The sequence below is a fragment of the Myotis lucifugus genome, unplaced genomic scaffold (assembly GCF_000147115.1).
Source record: "Myotis lucifugus unplaced genomic scaffold, Myoluc2.0 scaffold_3, whole genome shotgun sequence".
Classification (NCBI taxonomy): Eukaryota; Metazoa; Chordata; class Mammalia; order Chiroptera; family Vespertilionidae; genus Myotis; species Myotis lucifugus.
The window spans coordinates 3,126,722-3,144,523 of NW_005871051.1; the positions used below are offsets into that span (position 1 = coordinate 3,126,722).

The 17,802-nt window shown below is 42.9% G+C and overlaps 1 protein-coding gene across 1 annotated transcript in view; it reads right to left on the reverse strand.

Moving 5' to 3' along the window:
- Positions 1-17,802, reverse strand: part of HECW2 (HECT, C2 and WW domain containing E3 ubiquitin protein ligase 2) — a 241,822-nt gene that overhangs the window by 53,183 nt on the left and 170,837 nt on the right. Inside the window, 3 exon segments of the mRNA XM_023759762.1 lie at positions 31-114; positions 13,441-13,537; positions 14,785-14,887. Coding sequence (XP_023615530.1) covers positions 31-114; positions 13,441-13,537; positions 14,785-14,887 — 284 coding nt within the window.

Genomic DNA, 17,802 nt, shown 5'->3' on the forward strand with positions numbered 1-17,802 from the left:
CTTTCTAGCTCAAGAATGAGCGTCACCTACCTCAGCAACATCACAAGGTCTGCATCACTGGAAAGACGCACCAATCCTGGGGTCCCTTCCGTTCGAATAAATTGGATCTTCTCCCTGTTCGAGCAAAGAAGCGGTTCACAATTTATGTAGTCGATTTTTGAGACATAACTCAGTGATTTAGGCACCAATTTTTTAAATGATGGTCACATGATTTTGGGGGTGCCTATTATGTAGCAGCTGCGGTGTGACACCCTAGGAACACACATCCAAGGCAGACATGGTCTTTGCCTTCAAGGACAACCTCACGGGGGTCAACATTACCCAGTCCTAATGCTGGGAAAGATTCTTTTATTGGCCCTAACTGGTTTGGCTCAGTGGATAGAGCGTCGGCCTGCGGACTGAAAGGTCCCAGGTTCAATTCCAGTCAAGGGCATGTGCCTTGGTTGCGGGCACATCCCCAGTGGGAGGTGTGCAGGAGGCAGCTGATCGATGTTTCTCTCTCATCGATGTTTCTATCTCTCTCACACCCTCTCTGTAAAAAGTCAATAAAATATATATATATATATAAAGATTCTTTTATTGCCTGCTATTTTGCTGCCCAAGTCCTACTACAGGTCGTAGTGTCATTCAACCAAGAAAACACAGTCTCGGCTTTGAGTTAAAGCCTCTTGTGGGCTTGAATCTAATCAACTGTAGATCATTCAGGCTGATTCCCTGTTATTTCAAATAGTGAGTGTGTAGGGATAGTCATTTATATTCCTGAGAGAGTACCTTTAAATTATATGTGAGGAGCACATTCTTACTTGGAAGCAGGTAGCATCGATGCATTATATATTCAATACAAGAGCAGACGGTTCTTTCAAATAACTGAAAATGTGAGACACTTCCAGTTACTACAGTTGGAGAGACAGATTCTGTGTCTACCTGTGTAAGGCACACACGCTTATACAAACTCATATCCAACACCACAATGTGCGCTATTCTATCATCATTCTATTACAGATACATGTGATAACATCAGGTGTTTTGTTTGTTTCATGAGTCATGTTACTGTTTACAATTCTTTATATTAATACAATTTTAATAAAATTTTTCCTAGTTGTATCCCTTGACTTACCCCAGGCTATTTCAAAGCAAACCATATTATTTTTTTATGAAACGAGGGGAAAAATAAGAATATAAATTATGATACTGAAAGCATTACATTTGATAGGAGCACTGGGGCCAACAGAAGCATGTCTTACTTTAAGGACTAATGACAATGTATTCAGATTCCAGTATACAATGAAACAGCAAGTATTTAAGCATTTACTTAGATGTAAGCATTTATTTAGATTTAGTTCTTATCTACAGAGCATTTTGTTTCCCTGTTTACTTTTTTAGTAAAATTCCACTGCAATTTACATTTCCAAATTCCAAATTCTCTTCTGAGCTACGTAGAGGCCTGAAGGCAATGAGGTGGAAGGCGAGTTTTAATTGTTGAGACAAAAAAATTCCCTAATCACAGAAAGTCACTGGATTTTCTCTCAACCACACAGCTCACTAGATAAACAGTTCAGTTCCCAGCTTCTTCTGGCTAGATCCATTTTACAGAACATGTTAGCATATGAAGCAGCTAACCTTTGGCATGGCCAGTTTTGTCTGTCCTTCACTACCAGTAGCAATACACACACACACACACACACACACACACACACACATATATATACACGCACACACATACACACACACACACACACAATGGCAGACATGTGTATAAGAAAGCCCAGCTCTCTGCTTAACGCTATTTCAGTTTGGAGGCTCCAACCAATCAGAACATTTCCCCCAAGTGTTCAAATCACATGTCTAAAGCACAGGATGAAAACCAAGGCCCATTATCTGGTGAATGATTTTTTTTTTTTGGATAAGAAATATAAAAGTTGGTTTAAAAAAGCTAACAAGGAAAAGTTATCTTGGAGAAAAAAATAAACAATAATTTAAACAAAGAAGTACTCTTTAAGGGCCAGTAACACTATACTTTGATCTTAAAGAATCAAAATCTATCTCCAACAAATACACAATCTATCTCCTTAGTCTATCATCACAGTGAACCAGGCAAACAGATCAAAATCAGAAAGCAAACAGGCTGAGCTCTCTCCCCCACTTCTCTGCCTGGAGGTACCCAGAGAGGGTGGGGCAATGACAAGGATCTCATGCTCTGGACTGTGGCTTGTGTGTTTCCCGTGAATAAGGAAAAGATCATGGTTCTGAATCACAAGGGTGACAGGGTGAGGAAAGAACAGCCAAGACACCAAAGGAAACGTGCCAAGTGGGAAACTGTTCATCACTTTCCAGATATTAACTCCTAAGCAGTGAAGGTCACTCGCCTGATTCCTGAGGCAACAACAGAGCCGAGGCAGGCTGAGACTAGCTTCCTGCAGGACCAGCTAACTCATCACAGAGACAAGTTATGGGTCATATGCTTCCAGGAACAAGACACTGGAGCATGTCATCTGATGTACATCAGGCCACTAAGTACTTTCTTATACTAATATTCATGCGTTCTCTCAGCATACATTTTCTGAGTGCCTCCTATGTGCGAGGCTGGTATCACACACCAGGAATCCAATACATGATAAGACTACAGTCCCTTTCGCAAAGAGTTCATGGCACCGTGAAAGAGAGAAAGTCAGTGGGAAATCCTATTATCACATGAAAACACTTAGTTACTTTCAGTTAGCTGAACTCTGTTTAGGCCTGATGCCCACTCCTAGTCTATAAACTCCTTTCTAAAGCCTTGTAGGGTAGAAACAAAGTAGGCATTGGTGAAGGGGACAGGTCAAGGCTGAGAACGAGACAGAAGTCAGCTGCTATACTCAGAAATGTCACCAATCTTTTCTGAGAAATGAACAAAAAAATAAGGGAACTACTTCTTTGTCCTATGGTATTTGACCAACATTCTATAGACCAGTATTTCTCAAACTGGTGTTCTTGTCTACCAGAAATCTACAGACAAAATCTTTGAGTTCTGGGACAATTAAAACATTTTGTTTTCACTTTGATAATCAAAACTGCTGATATTGAGGTAAGCATATTTTAGATAATCTCATGACATTTATGACTGAACACTGCCATGTGACTTTGGCTCCCATGTTTGCATTTATAAGACAGCTGCTGCCAAGTGATCAGAGATTAACTTCAAAGCGTCAGGGCCAGGCCCTTAGGTCTGTGGAAAGGCCTTAATGGAAACTATGATAACAACCACCCTTGTCTACTCTTCATGCACAATTCTTTACCAACCGAAAACACAAAGCTTTTCTTTTGTAGCATTAATTTGCATAATGATGATGCTGAAGTAAGGCTAAGTAGTGTATCTCTAAGTGGCCATAGGCTAAAGAGAAAACAAAATAGATGGGTTTGAAAAGTAAATGAGGTATTTATACTAAATAAAGCATAAAAGATGTCGCAATTCATTCTAAGAACAAATGTTTTACGATAGTTTACAAATAGAAAAGTGGCAGAGTACATTTAAGGACCTCTGTTCTCTTCGGCATTGTATTTAGGGGCGCACTATTGAATGAATTTGCTCATCAAAACAATGAATCGACAGACAAAATTTATGCTATTTGTTAAGAAGGAAAAATGGTGACCACAATAATGCCACAGATGCCTGTGATGGGCTATTAGATGCAAAATCACAACAATCAAGTCAAACACAACTGAAACGAAAAGCCCAAATGTATCTTTCCCCTGACAATGGTCCCAACGTTGGTGATTTGGTCTTTGAGAAACCAAGTCTTCTCATTAGTTCAAGTGTGATTGATTTTTAAGTTTTTACTTAATTTATACGTCTCTTGGTTTTATAGTTTATAAAAGTACAGAGATAAAAAGGTTATGCATATTTTATATTTGTACAAATTTATGTTTTAATAAAATAAAAGTGGTTAAAGTCTACATTGTAGATCTGCCATATTTCTTTTCCTTGTAGAGTGAGAAATGACAGATTTGGCTCCTAACAAATTTCCATGAGTTCACTCAGTGTCTGAAATAAACTAGTAGGTTTGAGAAATATTGTGAAAGATACGATGACTCTTAGTAGGGGGACATTGGAAAGTTACATTAATATATTTATCCAGTTATCTTATATTGCATAGAGTTATGAGGACTCTGGCAGTCCTCTAATTTCTTTCTTTACTGCCTTCACCTTCAAGCCACTTCCGTGGCTTATAATGAGGATTAAGGTTATATTCAAATAACAGCTTATCATGTGAACTACTCTGCATGGTTGTTGCTCCTCTCTGTGCCCTCTGGGGTACATCTCAGCACTTCCTCCATCACACTTTCCCACAGGGCCAGGCAGCTAGAACTTAAGTTCCTTTTGAAACATGAGTTTCTTGAGGGCAAAGCCCTTCCTTCCTCCTTTGCTTTTGTGTTCCCCAAGTGCCTACCATGGGGCTGTGCGCACAGCAGTGCTCAGTAAAATGCAAGCAAGGCACTGGATCAGTGAACCCCAAAAGGACAGACTCGGCTCCGAACAAATTTCCCTGAGTCCACTCAGTGTTTGGAAGAAACTATCTTGCCATCATTTTGCTGTTGTTGTTGTTGTTGTGGCAGAGAAAAAGACGATCAGAAAGCAGACCTCAGGTTATTAACTCAAACAGAACCCCCTGAGGGAAGTGCAAAGACGGGCAAAGGAGCAATCCCTTCTAAAGAAAACTCACAACGGCAGTACGAGGCTCAGCTGTCTAGTGAGAACCTCAGGAGAAAGTCGCTGGCTGCTGCTGCCTCTCCGATGCCCATAATAATTAGCCTTCTGCAACCACTTCCTCCAGCCCAGAGGATCACCCCAGAGGAGGAACCCTAGCAGAAGATCATTTGAGGACAATCAACATAGTCTCAAGACCGGAATTCCCACAGAAAATACTCCCACCGGAACCAGCCAACATTTTGTTGAAGTTGAAGAAAGGCACATGATCAGAAACGACCAGAAGCAGCCACGGAGCTCCGGGTTGCAGACTCTGCAGTACACATGGTTCCTGCAGACCCAGCTCAGGAACACCTTCAAAAATACACGGGTTTTTAAAAACTCCCCGAGGGCAGTTTCAGAGAAATCCCCAGGACTTCTCTAGCGGGGGATGCCAAGGAAGGAAAGTGAGCACCGATCATTTACCCACAGTCTTTGCTGCAGTCACAGGGTCCAGTCTGCCCTGTATGGAGCCGAGCAGTGACAGGACCAGCTTTCCTTTCTCCATCCTATTACAGAGGTTAGATTTGGAAATGCTGGTCCATTACGGTCACAGGATACTTACAGACACACAGAAGTAACATTAACCAGCCATATGTTTGGGGGAAAATATTTGTTGTAAATGGATATGAATCAGTTCCTTGATAAGAATGTAAAGAGTTACTTAGAACTATTGGACAAGGAAACTAAGAAAATAATGCATTTACAATTGCATCAAAGAATACCTAGGAATAGCCCAGCTGGCGTGGATCAGTGGTTTAGCACTGACCTATGAACCAGGAGGTCATGGTTTGATTCCTAGTCAGGGCACATGCCCGGTTGCGAGCTTGATCCCCAGTGTGGGACATGCAGGAGGCAGCAGATCAATGATTCTCTCTCATCATTGACGTTGCTATCTCTTTTTCCCTCTCCCTTCCTCTCTGAAATCAATAAAAAATATATTTTAAAAATACCTAGGAATAAATTTAACCAAGGATGTAAAAGACCTGTACTTGAAAAATTAGAAGACTATAAAGAAAGAAATTGAAGATACAAATAAATGGAAGCAAACACTGTGCTCATAGATAGGAAGAATTAACATCATTAAAATGTCTACACTACCCAAAGCAATCTATAGATTGACTGCAATCCTTATCAAAATACCAATGGCATTTTTCACAGAACTAGACCAAATGATCCAAAAATTTATATGGAACCACAAAAGACCCCAAATAGCCATATCAATCTTGAGAAAGAAGAACAGAGTTGGAGGTATCACATTACCTGATATCAAACTATACCACAAGGCCATTGTAATCAAAACAGCACAGTACTGGCATAAAAACAGACATACTGATCAATGGAATAGAATAGAGAGTCCTGAAATAAACCCACGCCTATATGGTCAATTAATATATGACAAAGGAGGCAAGAATATATAGTGGGGTAAAATAAATCTAGTCAATAAATGATGTTGGGAAAATTGGACAGACACATGCAAAAAATGGAACTAGACTATCTTCATTTTTAGAAATATTGTTGAAAGTATTACATGCATCCTCTTTTTTCCCCCACTGACCCCTTCTAGCCAGCCCCAGCTCCCTGCCCTAGGCCTTTACCATCCTATTGTCTGTGTCCATGGGTTCTGTATATATGCATACAAATTCTTTGGCTGATCTCCTGCCACCCACCCACCCACCCCTGCCTTCTCTCCTTCTTACACCATATACAATAATAAACTAAAACTGCATTAAAGACTTGAATGCAAGACTCAAAACCATAAAACTCCTATAAGGAAGCATAGGCAGTAAAATCTCAGACCTTTCTCATAGCAATATTTTTCTGATACATCTCCTTGGGCCAGGGAAACAAAAGAAAAAATAAACAAATGGGACTATATCAAACTAAAAAGCTTTTGCACAGTGAAGGAAACCATCAACAAAACAAAAAGACAACCCACTGAATGGAAAAACATATTTGCCAATGACACATCCAAAAATGGGTTAATATCCAAAATTTATAAAGAACTCATACAACTCAACAATCAAAAACCTAAACAATCCAATCGAAAAATGGACAAAGGAGCTGAACAGACACTTCTCCAAAGAGGATATAGTGATGGCCCACAGGCCTACGAAAAAATGCTCAATGTCACTAATCATCAGAGAAATGCTAGTTTAAAACACAATGAGATATCACCTCACACCCATAAGAATGGCTATTATCAATAAATCAACAAACAACAAGTGTTGCTGAGGACGTGAAGAAAAGGGAAACCTTGTGCACTGTTGGGAACGCAGACTGGGGCAGCCCCTACAGAAAACAGTATGGAGGGTCCTCAAACAATTAAAAATGGAACTGCCTCATCACTCAGTGTTTCCACTTTTGGGTATATACAGGGTGTGGCAAAAGTAGGTTTACAGTTGTTCATATGGAAAATAATAAAATAATTAATAGATAATACAAGAATAAACTGTTTGCATACTCACAACTGTAAACCTACTTTTGCCACACCTGGTATATCCAGAGAAACCCCCAACAGTCATTCGAACGAATATACTATGTGTTCACTGCAGCATTATTTACAATAGCCAAGCTATGAAAGCAACCCAGGTGCCCATCAACAGACACATGCATCAAGAAGAGGTGGTACGTACATATACACAATGGAATAGTATTCAGCCATAGAAAAGAATAAAATCTTCTCATTTGTGACAGCATGGATGGACCTAGAGGGTATTATGCTAAGTGAAGTCAGTCAGTCAGAGGAAGACAAATATCATACAATTTCACATATACGTGGAATCTAAAGAACAAAATGAGCAAATAAACAAAATAGAAAGAAACTCATAGACACAGAGAGCAGACTGATGGTTGCTGGAGGTGAGGGAGGTTGGGGGGATGGGTGAAAAAGATGAAGGGATTAAGAAGTACAGATTGGTAGTTGCAAAATAGTCACGGGATGTAAAGTACAGCATAGGGAATATAATCAATAATATTGTAATAACTCTGTGCCGTGCCAGGTGGGTACTGAAAATATTGGGGGGGAACACTTTGTAAAGTAGGTGATTGTCGAACCACTAGGCTGTACACGGGAAGCATTGAGTGTAAACAATAATTAAAAAATAAAATTGAAACATAGAGTTACTTAACTCTCTTTGCTGGCTTCCTCATTTTGAAATAAACATAATTACAGTGCGTGCCTCAAAGGGTTGTTTGTGGGAAGGATTAAATGAATGAATGAAACTAAAATACTTAGCATGGAACCTATTTCGTGGTGGCACTGAATAATTTTTAGCTATTGTGTATATCATTAGGTAGGCCTCATAATTATTTATTCATTTTTCAATAGCTGTAAGATTTATTGAAAATGGGACCAAATTAGAAGCCTTGGGACGGACGGACTCCTTTTCCTGTTTCTGCAGGTTGCTTTAACCATGCTGTTTGTCTTGGTTCATTCCACAAATATTCATTGAGTACTTTTATGATAAGCTGTCGACAAAATGATGGGCTCCCTATAAAACTGAAATAACTCTGTGAGTACCAAAGAGTTAACAAATATGAAGGTTTTACATTTCTCATCATTCAATAGCTAGTGGGGAACATTATCAATGAAGAAGAGCCCGTTTGAGCTCTAAAAGTGGAGTTTAGTTATTACACACGAGAATCTGGTTATAAGACACCTTACCTAAGGCATTCCAAGAGCTTGAACCTAAGTCCATTGTGATTCTGAGGAATGAGTATCAAGGATATACTAGAACGTATAACTAGAGAATTTTATTTTCATATGAATTATACTATTTTATTATGTATTTGATAACAGGTGGTTTAATGAAAATATATTGAGGAATTGGAACTGTTTTATCTCCTGTAATTTTATTTTAAAATAACTATATATATTAAAAAACAAACAAATTAGTTAATATGAAGCAATTAGAATGAGCAAGCCAGTAAAAAGCGTGTAAAGGGACAGATAAGGCTATGGCAGTGCTTTCTAAACAGGAATGAAAAATGTCAAGGCAAGGACAAAAAACCTCGAAGTACCAATTTCCAGAAAAGAAAACCATAAAAACTAGTGGTTTCCCACATTTTGGTAATCATTGTTTAGAAGACTTAAAAAAAAAAACCCACCCACAACAGAAAGAAAAACATAAATGCTTTGGAAAACCGAGACAAGAAATGCTGAGTTCTTAAATAAACAAGAAAATTTTATTGTAAGAAATGAAAGGGTTCAACACACGAAAAAATGTTATGGTTGTAGAAGAGAAAATAGAAAAGTATATTTTAATTGTATCCAAAGTAAATATAAAAAACAATCCCTGTGAAAATCCCAATGTATTATTTTAAATATGTTTTCATTGCTTTTTAGAGAGAGAGGAAGGAGAGGGAGAGAAACATCGACTGGTTGCCTCTCGCATGCACCCCTACCAGGGATCAAGCCTGCAACCTGAGTATGTGCCTTGATGGATAATCGAACCTACGACCTTTCGGTCCACAGGACAATGCTCAACCAACTGAGCCACACTGGCCAGGGCTAACTCTCTATGTATTTTAAAAGTTGAGAACATTATTCAAAAGTTCATCTCAATATGCAAAATAATGCTGTCCAGTCAAGATGGCAGCACAGGCAAGTGCATGCTCACATCCTCCCACCACCTCCTCAAAGGTACAGCTAGACTACAGAACAACCATGCTGCAGAATTGCCTGAGGCCCAGCGAGCAGAAGTCCTATAGCTGAGGATGTGGATGGAGAGGCAGCCACTTCGAGGCTGATGCAAGCAGGCTGGTCCCACACCCACGTGTGGGGGATAAAAATCAGGAGGGATGTCTCGGCCGAGGAGGTCCCCCCCTGGAGAGCCAAGGGCTCCGGCCCCACACCAGGCCCCCCAGCCCAGGGTTCAAGTGCTGGGAAGAGAAGGTCCTATAACTTCTGGCTGTGGAAATCAGCAGGGATTGTGACTGAGTGAGATGCGGGAGTGGGGGGGTGGGGGAGGTCTTCTGGAGTCTCAGGCAGTTCCTCTTAAAGGGCCTGCCCAGGGACTTACTCGGACCTGCTCCCTCTGAGTCCTATGAGGATTAAAAAGATGAGTAAGACGTTGACCTTGATTTCATGTAGCTTGCACTTGATTTGGAATGTAAATACATAAGAATCAATATGTTAGGGCCGTGGTCGGCAAACTTCGGCTCGAGAGCCACATGCGGCTCTTTGGCCCCTTGAGTGTGGCTCTTCCTAAGCCTTAGGAGTACCCTAATTAAGTTAATAACAATGTACCTACCTATATAGTTTAAGTTTAAAAAATTTGGCTCTCAAAAGAAATTTCAATCGTTGTACTGTTGATATTTGGCTCTGTTGACTAATGAGTTTGCCGACCACTGTGTTAGGGGAAAAAAACAAGATATTTTAAAACACTTTAAGCACAGATGGTATACTATTAAGACATTTCTATGATAAATGATCAAAGTCAGACACATAAGGCACCTGACTTTTAATATAATGACACGCTTATGAGCCTGCGAGAATGTTTTCAGTAAAATGTGTCCCAAGGAACTGACAGTAATAACTAATTAACTAATTAACAAATCCAATAGGGCACATTCATAGTATCCATCTGTATGTGGGACGATGTGTATGAACAAGGAGGTTTTAATTTTAGGTTAATTTTTCTGTAGGCAGTTTCCGTGACTATTTAAATCCACCGAGAGAGACAAAAAATACATTATTAACACAGAGGGGATGCATACTTCGTTTGCTTTGTAAGAAATGCCTCTGATTCACTGATAAGTTCTCACTTTATCTAAACATACATGTAAACAGCAGATTCCATTAGAAACTATTTTGTGCTATCATAGTGACCGTGCATCCTGGGATGGCTTTTTACTCTTTCGCGTTTGGGGGGAAACATTGAGGCTCGATTCTACACTGGTATTTTCCTTTGGCCCACACAGAGCTACTGAAGAAAGATGGCGCTTTGCAGAACTGTTTTCATCATAAGAGCAACAATACAGCAAAAATCAATAGTCGTACAGACATGCCTAACACATGGCAACTCTTCATGCTGGAAAACGGTGTGCAGATCCCGACTGAACTATCTGTTAGCAAGAAAACGCAGGGCGCTGTGGCCCAGAATCTGCAATATCTCTCATTAGACAACTAGGAGCTCATTTCTCAGTCTTATTAACTGGGCCTTCTTACGCAAGACTCCCTGGTGCACCATGAATGACTGCGTGGGTGCCACAGTAAACAAATGTACAGAATGTTCACGTGCATGGTTTGGTGATTTTGGTGGGATTTAGAGCAGCATGCGTGTCAGGCTGGGGAAAGTACTCAGACTTGATTAGAGGTCAACTAATGGGAAACGGATTTCCGTGTAAGCAACCGCTGCAGTGTCAGACTTGACCTTTAGAAGGTGACGACAAGCTTAGAGACGTGACAGACAGGCGGGGTGGGTGGGGAGGGTGAAATGGGTGGAGTCTAAAGGTACAAACTCCAGGCAAAGGAAACAAGTGCTGGGACGTGACAGACAGCATGGTGACCTTCGTTCAGTGATTTTCAACCTTTCCCAGCCAGCTCATGGCTCATGAGCTTAGTATTGAAAGTCTGCGGCACACCAAGAAATCTGTTTCTTGCCGATCTGACAAAATAAATCGGAATAATTGTAATGTATTCACAATGGACAGATATTGTTGTGCTGGCTGTTGTCACTTTTTTTAAAAAAGAGAGATCCTCTATCTATCTATCTATCTATCTATCTATCTATCTATCTATGTATCTTGTATCTTGGTCAATCCTCACCCGAGGATATTTTTCCATTCATTTTTAGAGAGAGTGGAAGGGAGAGGAAGAGACATCGATGTGGGAGAGACACATCGATTGGTTGACTCCTACACACACCCTGACCAGGGCCAGGGAACCTGCAACCGAGGTACATACCCTTGATCAGAATCGAACCCCGGACCCTTTAGCTCATGGGCCAATGCTCTATCCACTGAGCCAAACCGACTAGGGCTGTTGTCACTTTTTATCTGGTAATCTAAGGAAAAAGAGGACAGTGCCCCTGGCTAAATGGTATTGCATGTTCTAAAAATTCTTGTGGCACACCGTTTGAAAATCGCTACTGCAGTTAATAACACTGTGTTGCATATTTGAAAGTTGCTAAGAGAGATCTTAACACTCTCATTACAAGAAAAAATTTTATAACTATGTTTGGTGACAGATGTTAACTAGACTTATTGCGGTGATCATTTTACAGTACATGCAAATATCAAATCATTATGTTGGACACCTGAAACTCATATAATGTTGCAGGTCAAAAATACCTCAGGAAAAAATAGACAGACTGAGAACATCATAAGAAGGATATTTGGTAATTTATTTTCAAATAAACAAATATATATATGTGTGTGTATATATATATATATACACACACACATATATATTCACTATATGCAAAATGCTACTCTAGATATTTGAGCATAAGGAAGAGAAAGAATGATTTGAATAACATCCCTATTTGTAAGGAGCTTAAAATGGAATTAAAAATAAAGCATAAAGGCTCAAAAGTCTAGTTAAAGCACAAAAGTCATAGAACCAAAATAGTATGAAGGATAAGTTGATATATTACATGATTAAGTAGGCAATTAAGTGTCTAGACCGCAGCTTATTAAACCTGGCAGCGCCAATGAAATTATAGAGAGAGGTTTTAAAAAGTAAATGCTTGAGCTCTACGCCAGACCTCCTGAATGAAACTTCTGGGCAGCGCGTGGAAGACTAGGGGGTACAACTTCAGAGAAGGGAGGGGCGTTGGGGGCGTCAATGAGACCTGGCACCTTGTACTTCATAAAGCTCCCAGATGATCCTGATGAACACAGGCTGGCACCCCAAGTAGAGAAGGACTTGAGGGTCCCTGCTGTGGGTCAGGATGGCACCCCGGGGCAGACCTATTTCTACCAGTGAATGTGGCGTGTAAACCCAAAGGGCTTGGAGTTCTGGCAGACTGTCCGCCTTAACTCCCACTTTTTCCATCTCGCCATGGACACTGGGAAAATCTAGTCTCGCTCCTGAGAGGGAGCGTACACAGGGAGGGTGCACCGCTCATGGAGGGGCGGATGGCATTGAGTTCCAAAGGCAAGGTCTGCCCAACGCAGAAGAAGAGAAAAATCCTGCCAGGGAAAAGGAGCAGCATGTTTTCAGGAAAGTATAACCGGGCTTGAAGCCGGAGGCGTGGAAGGCCTGTTGAGAAGAAAGGGTTCCTGCAGGGGAATGCGGGACTGTAGACGGTATCGGGTTCCCTCCTCGGGTTCCCTCCTCGGTTTGGCTGTGTTTTTATTATGGAAAAATTCGAATACCAAGTCTAGGGTTTTATGAATCTCAATTCAACAAGCTCTATGTTGTTTTTGTTTTCTCAAGCTACTCAAAAAGGTTCGTGTCTTGTTATTTTCATTATAATCTGCACATCTAGGGGGCATTCTTGGCTGTGAATTTTTGTGGGTGTTTTTCTTTTCATATTCTTTAAAGAAGGTTCTGGGTTCTTTAGTCAATTTTATTCCATCCTTGTACTTAACAGAGAAAAGCCAGGACTACAGTGACCTGGCGTTGATGACATAAAGTGTTCGTGACCAGATGCCTCTGGACAGCATGCCAGAGAGAAAGAGTAACTTTCCAAGACAATGACCATGGTTCCTGAAGATTTAAAGCTGGGGCGGACGCACCCTGCACCAAACGCCAACACTATGGTTACCTGAGTGAGTGGTTCCTGGTGAGATCAGGCTGACGTTCCTGCAGAATTTCAAAGATATTGGGTTGGCGCAGAAATGCAACGATCTTGTCATTATAAGCTGAAAATCAGAAAACAGGACAACATTTACAAACAACCTGCTATTCGTTTTGTGCATACGAATCCAAACTTTTTAAAAATCTGTTTTCTGGGTTAATATTCCTGGCACTCAAGCCACCACCAACACTTAAATTCCACACTGTGTCTACGCTGTTATGAACATTGGACTTAGATCTATCCGGTGTGACTTTCTTTACCATTCATTACTCATTTGATGAGTCATATTTGTCATCAACTAGCAAGGTGAGATCACCAGGATTCTATCTATTGATCATTTCAAGCCACTGCTTATCAAAATCAACTTCATAAGTAACTTTTAGAAATAGATAACTATCTTCTGATTACATATCAGCCATGCAGTGAGGTGAAGAGGCAGAACAAGTCCCCAAAATCAACATTCGCCAGCAACCGCTACTACCAAAATGCAGAGAACAAGCCATTCCCAAATTCTATGTGGGAATAGATGCCATCAAGCCACACATAGCTCTTTACCAAACCAACTATATCAACACCTACAACACAATCAGCAACACCAACTATCCGTTAAAAGAAAAATTTATCTTAGCCAAGGTTGCCTAATGTCCATAGAAATTTAAAAATAGTTACTTAAAATTTATTAAGGGCTTTTGTCATACCTTTTTTTTATCAAGAAAACTAGTATTTTTACTTAGGATGATTCATCTTGATTACATTTATTTATAATCGGAAATATAGGTATATTTAAATCACATAACTGAGTGAATGCTCAAATATCAGAAACCCTTAACAACTTATTTTTCTTTAACTTCAAGAATCTAATGCAATAGCTCTACTCAGAAAAGGCAGAGCGTGACATTAAAAAATCTCCTCCTAGAGCCGCGGTCGGCAAACCGTGGCTCGTGAGCCACATGCGGCTCTTTGGCCCCTTGAGTGTGGCTCTTCCACAAAATACCACGTGCGGGCGCGCATGTACAGTGCGATTGAAACTTCGTGGCCCATGCACAGAAGTCGGTATTTTGTGGAAGAGCCACACTGAAGGGGGCAAAGAGCCGCACGTGGCTCGAGAGCCGCAGTTTGCCGACCACTGTCCTAGAGGATTGTACAAGACCGAAGTGCTTTGGGATTCAGATCAATTTCTTGGGGATGACGCAGAGTTTCTGAGTCCAGGGCAAGAGCAGCGGGCGGACAAGGGGGCGGTGCTAGCACGGCATGCATGAGACAGGCTGGCGCAAGAAGCCGGGGTGGAGGTTTCGGGAGGGGGTGCCATACCCACTGGAACCATGTCCTGGTACTGCGGCCTGCTGACGGTGTTGAACGTGCTGGACGGCCTGGGAAGGACGGGTGGCCCCGCGTGTCGCGAATCCTCTCCTACCTGCAGACACAAGCATCCCTTAGGCTCTGCACCGAGACCTCACGTGCTGGCTATCAGCACCTGAGCCACGTTTTTCTTTTTGCTCTTTTTCTGGTTAATCCTCGCCCGAGGATATTTTTCCATTATTTTTAGGGAGAGTAGGAGAGGGAAAGACAGAAAGAAATATTAATGTGAGAGAACATACTGATTGGTTGACTCCTATACATGCCCTGACGAGGGCCCGGGCTAGGGGAGGAGCCTACAACCAAGGTACGTGCCCTTGACAGGAATCGAACCCAGGACCCTTTGGTCCGCAGGCCAATGCTCTATCTACTGAGCCAAACCGGCTAGGGCGATGAGCATTGGTAGATACCAACTGATCAGAAGAGATGCCAGCAGGGGAGCTGGCTCGAGATTCCCAAAAGCTCTGCTTTAGTTGCTGAACTGAGTGGAGGGGCAGGACATCCGGGTCCTTGAGAGGGGCAGGGGCAGTGACTGCTCACTGTATGGCACAGGGGTAGCTCCACACGCTCACGATGATGGGGCTGCAGGAACTAAACAGCACACCTGCTCAGCAGGGGTGACTTCCGCCCGACAGAACCCAAACCTGCCACAGGACATGCGGAGAAAGACCCGTGTGGGACAAACACATCACACCGCAGCAGAGACAGAGGGCACCTGCCTTCCCTGGTGGGTCAGGGGATCCTGCCTCCCAGAGGAGGGGCCTGGGGCAGCCGCCTCCATGTGGGCTTCTGAGCCGGTGCATTATCTGCTCAGGAGCAATTCTGCTTGCCTATTAGAGTGCCCGGCCCAGCAGCTCTTTCTGGTTTGAACCTGCCACCCAGGGAGCTAATCATAGCAGGTGTGGAGGAGCCAAATGGGGCTGCCCTGACCTGAATTGGTTATGGGGCCTATTATAGATTCACACACTCATTCATACCAGCAGACAAACAAAAAATATTCTGAAGAGGAAACGCCAACACTGCTCTTGCTCCATGTTAGCGTCCCCCACCCCGATATCACAGGAGCCTTTTAAGACGACAGTGAAACAGTAGCGTTAAGAGAACGAAAGGCAAAATAACACGCTGGATTTATACATCGGCACTTTTCAAACAGAGCTTCTCCTCTCAGCCGTTCAAATCTGCACAAGCCTTTTACCATTGGGCATCAGTGTGGGGTTTTTCTCAAGGCCCTGAAACTGGCAATGTCTCCCCACCCTGCACGGCTTGCTCATCCCCCGGGGATTTTCCCACGGTCAGTGTGGAGCAGATGGCCCTCCTGAAAGCATTTCTCACTCGTGCTTGTTCATCTGTATTAGGCTTAGTTTCATCTGCTCTCTCCTTGATGAGAACACAGGACAGGAACATATGTTATGGATGTGTATCACTGAAACAAGCACCATGCAGCCACTGCAGGTGTGGGTCAGTATCACCGGTGGATGGAAGAGATGCCGCCATCCCCCCACCTGTGTGTTTGCTAATGGAGCAGAGGAGCGGGGCTGGGAAGCCTGTCCGTCCGTGTGACTGAACGGTTCTCACTCTGCCTCTCAGGAGCTGCTGGTCCACGTGTAGCATGAATCCCCGTGACTCTGCGGTCTGGGCGGATTCCAGGGTGAACTGCATCTCGTGTGTCAGTCACGGAGTTAGCGCTGCCGTCACCCACAGACACGTTTCCTCCTGTCCGGATGCTGCTGCTGCCACTTCCCAGGACAGCGGAGGTCCCCTCCACACCCCACCCCTCCTTCCTGCCTGGTGGCCAGCCCATGGGCGGTCCTGAGAGCTGAGCCTGTCGCTGCCTCAAGTGCACCTTCGGTCGCGGTGCCAGGACACGTGTCCCCCTCAAAAAGGCTGAACAAGGCGGGCCCCAACGCTCCGTCTTTATGGGGTACCTCTCCCCACTGCTCAGTGTCCATCAAGGCAAAGAGCAATGGTCACTCAAATGTTAACGGGCACCTTAGGGCCCCTCTCCCACAACGGGCTACTTCTAGATCATGGAACTAGTCTAGATCCGTGGTCGGCAAACCACGGCTTGCGAGCCACATGCGGCTCTTTGGCCCTTTGAGTGTGGCCGTGAAGTTTCAATTGCACTGTACGTGCGCGCCTGCGTGTGGTATTTTGTGGAAGAGCCACACTCAAGGGGCCGCAGTTTGCCGACCACTGGTCTAGATCATGGAAAGAAAATGTGAGTCCAGCTATTCATCTCACGTGCGCAGCCCTGAGCAGCGAGCAGTCAGCTCCGTGTGGTGAAGTCGAGATAAGACGGTGGCTCAAGTGCACTGGCCACGGGAGCGAGGCAGGCAGCGCCCTAACTGCTCCACGCCGTGCACGGGTCCAAAGGTGAGTGTTCTGCCTGTCAGATGAACGCTGTGTGCATCGCCCACTGCACCACAAAGGCTTATGGGAGAGCAAGGTAAAGATTTATTAGCTGCTCATAAAGCACACATATTTCTGTGGCTGCCTCATCTGCAGTAGATCATGTTTATATGAGCGTCTCCCGTACACTCCTCTGTGTCTGCACTTACAGCCAGCACACACGCCGGACGCATGAGAGCCAGTGTGAGAGGATGAGGGGGAATTCCAGAGTGGAATTTTGATGTCTCAAGTCCAGTCACTCACAGCACTCATAGTTGTTTCTTATAATAGAAGCTACAGAGGTACATTGCTCGCAATCCAGTACTGAAAATAGGGTATGCACATCGGTGTGGAAGAGGCGTGCAGGAAAACAACCTCAATTAAATCTGTCGAAGGGAATTATTAGAAACAATGCATATGAAGTGAGGATATGTATCCAAAGCAGACGTCCATTCGTAGGAGAAGAAATGTGACCTCCAGCATTCCTTTTCTTTACTTAAGCCTCTACAGAAAAGGAGAAGCAGGAAGGGGTGACTTCTGGTTTTGTTAGGCTATTCGAGAGCCCTCGTGTGGTCGCCAATGGTC